The sequence below is a fragment of the Alligator sinensis genome, unplaced genomic scaffold (assembly GCF_000455745.1).
Source record: "Alligator sinensis unplaced genomic scaffold, ASM45574v1 scaffold1666_1, whole genome shotgun sequence".
In the NCBI taxonomy this organism is placed as follows: domain Eukaryota; kingdom Metazoa; phylum Chordata; order Crocodylia; family Alligatoridae; genus Alligator; species Alligator sinensis.
Genome location: NW_005842817.1, coordinates 511,132 through 516,582, shown reverse-complemented (window position 1 = coordinate 516,582; position 5,451 = coordinate 511,132). Strand labels below are relative to the sequence as shown.

Genomic DNA, 5,451 nt, shown 5'->3' with positions numbered 1-5,451 from the left:
GAACAGTTAGGTCAGCCTCTCTATGGAAAAATCAATTAAATTATTGCTGTACTAAAAATTAAGTTATCATTTAGATCAGTGATGCTCAAGCTTTTGGCCCCTAGGACAGACGAGAAGCACATGGGCTAGACTGAGTCCCACATGCCAGGATTGGGACCCATGGGCCTGGCACCACTCCCTCCCACCCACAGGCACTAGAAATGAGATGCAGGGGCCTGGCACTGCTCCCGTATGTCAGGATTGGGTCCTGGGGCATGGAACAGCACCCACCCAGCCCTGCACACTAGGATCAGACACCCGACTCTGCACATGGGGCCCAGGGCTTCTTGTGGGTCTGGAAATTTGGCAGCAGAGAAGCAGTGCCACCACTCCCCCACTACCAAATTTCCAGACCCCTGTGGGGGTCTCATGGGCCAGATAAAATCTGGATCTGCCAAGCTGGATCTGGCCCATGGACTAGGGGTTGAGCACCCTTAATTTAGATAGAGCCACAAAAGCCAGTCAACCATTGGCGAGCTGAGGAGAAAGGAGAAACCTCACAGTTAAGAAGACCACATCAAGTTAAATTATTTTTCATAATTTTTAAGCATAATGCTTAGATGAACTAAATTTACCTAAATTTAAGAAATCAAGCATTCACTTGCTTACAAATGCAATACCAAATGTAAAGTCAAAGGACCCATATTTAAGAGCTAAGTTCCAGTTCTTTGGTGGATACACACAGGCGCATCCCTGCGCTACCTCTCCAGATCCCAAAGGAAGTTTGATCAAAATTTCAAAGCAGCTTTCCATTAAAAGGAACCTTAACCCAAAATCTTGAGTTGATAATTCAAGCAGTCAGTTAATTTCATTCAGAAAATATTTAATACCCTAAATCACCCAACACGTATTATTTATATTGTTATGGTTCATTATTTGTAGTGTACCTCAGTTAACCACAAAAAGAAGTCATTTGGTCTCATTTGAACAGATCTGGAAGTATTTTGAGTACTCTTACCATTTGAATACTGAAAAGCCTGAGACCCTAGAAGTACTGAAAAGTCAGGTCATTCAGGAAAAAAAAAACCTCAAAAACACCTGACCAAAAGGTTTCAAAATCCTTTTGACGACCTTCGATGACATCTGCTTATTTTTCGTCTTTCAAACAGCCAAAACAGAGAATTCCATAGTGAGAGAGTGTGTATTTAAAGAAAGTCAATTTTGTGTGGCCAGAGTGATAAAATGCAATCTAAATCAAAAATATTTGTTGATATTAGAGAAAGCAGACATTCTGGCTACTGGGTGGAGTGTTACTGAGAAGAAATAAAGCTAATGCTATGGCTCTATTTAATATAATAAGCAACAGTTCTAGAAAGCAGATAGGGTGTGGACAGGAAATTTATACAAAACATCACACAATGCATTTCAATTTTGGTTTTGCTACTTTTTCAATGGCAAAAAAGGGGAAAGGTGGGTGGGAGGTGGAATGAAAAAGACAAAGGTATTTTAAGGTTTTCAACGTTTTTATTTTTTGGTCAAAATATGTTTTAATTAAAAGTAAAATCTTGAAATTTGTGGGAGGGGGTGAATTTCACGTAATATGCTTACCTGTTTTGTTTTTTAAAATCATCTATGTTTGCAGTCCTTATTTAAAAATATATATATTTTCCTTCCTCCTTAAAAAAAAAATTGCCCATTTTATTTCACTTAAACAGACTTTTAAAAAAAAAACAAAAAAACTTATAATACAAAATATTATAAACCCTAAACATTTCAAATCTCTTAATATTCAGTATGAAGAAGAGACAAGAGGGCAGGGGATGAGCTCTACTCATTTTCAAAACTGAAAGGCTAGCTTAGGAACTTAAGAAACTGCCTATATAATTAAAGAGAGGCATATAGGAACTTAATTTTCAATGACTTACACTTCAGGATATCTGAAAATTTCCAGACTAAGATGAAATAATTGCTCATTCCATGAATTCAGTTAGCCCCACATTTCAGTATATTGTTTATTCAAAACATGAAATAGATTTGGTAAAAAGTTTGTCTGCAAAACATCAAAGACTGTTTTGTAAAAGTAAATTATACATGCTAGTTTGTGTATAAAGTTAGCCTAATGTTTTGTGTCAAACAGTGACATAAACAGAAAGCTAATTACATTATTTACTATTTTCACATACCAAAAACGTAAAATTGGTAAGAATCTCAAAATACTAAGCCGTTTAATTACCAGTGGTCCTGGTTTTCTCTGCTTAAAAACTGCAAATTATCCAATCTAAAAAAAAGAAAAGAAAAGCTGCAAATTCTCCCATTAAAAAACCCCAAATCTGCTATTAAAACTTACAATTTTAAAGCAATCTGGAAGCCTACCAGTGCCTCAATCACTATAGTAAAATAAATTCTAAATACCTACAAATTCTGGCATTTGATTTTGTTGGGGTTTTTTTGTTTTTTTAAATCATGGAAAAAATCAGAGCTCTCCCTGCCCACTTCGCTCCCTAGGTCATGGGTCCAGCTGCAGCTCCACACCACCACCCCACCACTCTGTGGCTCTAAGCAGCAGTGATATGCCAGTGCCCTACCCCTGCCATTGCCCTCACTCCCCACCTGTAACACGCCCTCCCCCAGGCCTGCCAGAAGGTGCAGGACCAAGGACCTAGGTCCATAGCCCCCTGCCCCCCACAGCAGCACCCAAATCCTGGCTGCTGCCTACAAGAGGAGGCGGCTTCAGCGCATACTGCCGCCCCAGAGGGGAGCGGAGCATGGAATCCAGCTCCCCCTTCCCCATAGGCAGCACAGCCAGAGGGGAGCCTGTCGGGCAGGGGGTGCGGGCTGCCTGCTGCAGGCTCAGGTTCCCTGCCTTGCTGCCCTCCCCTGGGGTCCAGCAGGCAGGACCCAGCACAGCAGGGCAGAGCGGGGCTTGGCAGGGAAACTCAGTGCCACTGCTGCAAGCCCTGAGCTGCCATGACGAGGTGTCCCCTGCCCGCCTAGCAGCAGCGGGGGTGGTGGTGCAGGGTTGTGCCCTCTGATGCTGCCAAGCGGGCAGGGAGCGCCTCGCCATACCAGGGTTAGACTCATGGCAGCAGCACCAAGCTTCCCCACCTGGCCCTGCTCTGCCGCGCCGTGTCCCACCCACTGGGCCAAAGAGACCCCAAGGGAGGGAAGCAGGGTGAGGAGCTCCGAGCCCACGGCAGGCAGCCTGCCCTGCACACAAATCTGGGGTGCATGTGCCCCCATGCTCTGCCCAGGAGTGGTGGCAGCAGCAGGGAGCCAGTCAGCCCCCACTCCACCCTCCAGACAAGCTGCCCGCAGCTCCTGCAGTCACACCTGGGTCCCGAGCCCCACATACCACCTGGGCTGGGCAGGAACCTCAGCCCCAGCCCAACTCCCTTCCTCACTTTGGGGGGGCCTCAAGCCCCTCTCCCCCCCACCATCAGACTTACCTGAGGGAGCTGCTCTCCAGGCTACCTGGCAGCCATATGCCTGTGTATGTGCACACATGCACATGGTGCTCCCTGGCTGACCACCCTCCTCCTGCTTCCCCAAGCGCTGGAGCTCTGCAAGGGGTATAACCCACATTTTTCTCATTCAAAGGAGAAATTCCTGGTTTTGCCACATTTTTCTATTGTGAACAGAAAACCCAGATCCTGTTTAATTACGTATATTTACAGTGTGCCCTCAGGTAGCAAAAGGATATCTCAAATCAGTATAAAGACTCTACTTAGTTGTAAATTTATAGATTTCAAATGGTTACATCAACCGATGATAATGTACTTTTGGGAAATTACTGAAGTGCAAAAGGAAAAAAGTTTTTAAAAACTGGTCATATATCAGTCTACCGTATCTATTTATAAGGATCTTTCCATTTAGGGGAAACCAATTATATACAAAGCACAATCATATGCGTAAATTGTAAAAACAAGGAGAAATCGTTAGGGATGACTTTTATCTAAAGTAAAGGCAAAGTTTTCAAAGAAAAGCGTTACTACATACTTGACAAAAACCTTCCAGTAGCCCAAATAAGTGGTGCTCTTTGTTAAAATACCTTTCTAACTACACATTCCTGGAATTACTTCAAGTTAACACCATCCCAGTTTGTAATTTTTTTTTGTTGATACTCGCTTTGGAAAAGGAGTACACTGCCAAATAACAAGTGTGGTTAACTGCTTCAGCAATTTACAACTCCAGAATCTCTGAAGTATGTTCGTATTTTTAGTGGAAAAAATAAAGAAGCAAACAGACGCCTGTTTACTGGCCTGTCTCCACATCTACTTCCCTTATTCCATTACTTAAACGTACACAATCCTTGACAACTGTTTTCCCTTTAGAGACTTACTGGCTTAAATATACAGAAGAGTGCCATTAAAGGATCATACCCCTGGTTCACAATCCCCTGGTCCTATCCCACTGCACCATTTTTCTTTCACATAGGACAGGCTGACATAACTTGCAAGTTGGGGGTAGGTGTATGATTATCAAAGGCACTGTTAAAAAACACCACAAATGAAGAAAATAGACATACCTGCATTTCTCCTCGTCACAGTACCAAAAAGTCATATCCTAGTCCCTTCCAGATTCTTGAATGCATTCAAGACCAACCCGTATACATCTTCCCTTACCAGTCCAAACCCAAATAGGCTTTTCTCTATCCGCACTCATGGTAATTTAGCTCCTCAATATTTATCTGCTACTGACTACTATGAATGCTGGCTCCCAATGTCCCATTTTCTAAGAAACCACCTTCAATACAACCATTGACTGTATGAGCCCTGTCTGTCATAGCAAACTTTTACCCACCACTGCCAACACAGCTCACTGGGGGCCCTAGTGTAGACAGCCCATTACTTTTTCATTTGGCAATCTGTTCTGCATCTGAAACTGTTCAGCTTATAATAAGTTTCCTCTTCTCATGAATAAGTAAACAATGAGTAGCATATCAGAAACAAAGAATAAATCTATAGATATGTTACCCTAAAAGACCTCAACCACTTTCTTAGTTATTTAATAAGCAAGCTAGAAGAATTAATAAACCATGAAGTAACTGTAATGTGGTAATTCTCACTAACAGTTTTTTGCAGAATTAAACTTGAGCCTATAATAAAAGTAAAATGATCAAGCCTGGGCCCTTTTACAATCAAAATTGTATTCAACCTGGTTTTGAAGCTTAACCTTGATAAGCATTATCAGAATAAAAATCTAGCTTTTGGAGATCAACTGCATCCCTGGGGCTGGCTATCAGTAGTGCCACCTAGATGACAAAGGACACAGAGAATAACCTCATAGCAACTTTATGGTGGTTTTGTGCTGGAGCTCTTCAGATCAAATACATCCATAACAAATCATTCTTAATTGCTAACATTCTGTACAAGATATTAATATAAATTATCCCAACAGCTAATATCCAAATCATAGTTTCATAGTAGCTAGGGTCAGGAGGGACCTGAACAGATCATCTAACCTGACCCCCTG

At 42.3% G+C, this 5,451-nt stretch overlaps 1 protein-coding gene across 5 annotated transcripts in view; it reads right to left on the bottom strand.

Moving 5' to 3' along the window:
• Positions 1-5,451, bottom strand: part of CD2AP (CD2 associated protein) — a 118,626-nt gene that overhangs the window by 111,237 nt on the left and 1,938 nt on the right. Inside the window, exon 1 of one of the 5 annotated variants that reach the window (XM_025191432.1) lies at positions 1,588-1,649. The exons of the other annotated variants lie outside the window; for them this stretch is intronic. Within the exon in view, the coding sequence (XP_025047217.1) occupies positions 1,588-1,609 (22 nt within the window). The 5' untranslated portion in view covers positions 1,610-1,649. Of the gene's footprint in view, positions 1-1,587; positions 1,650-5,451 lie in introns of those variants that run through there. 5 annotated transcript variants of the gene reach the window in all.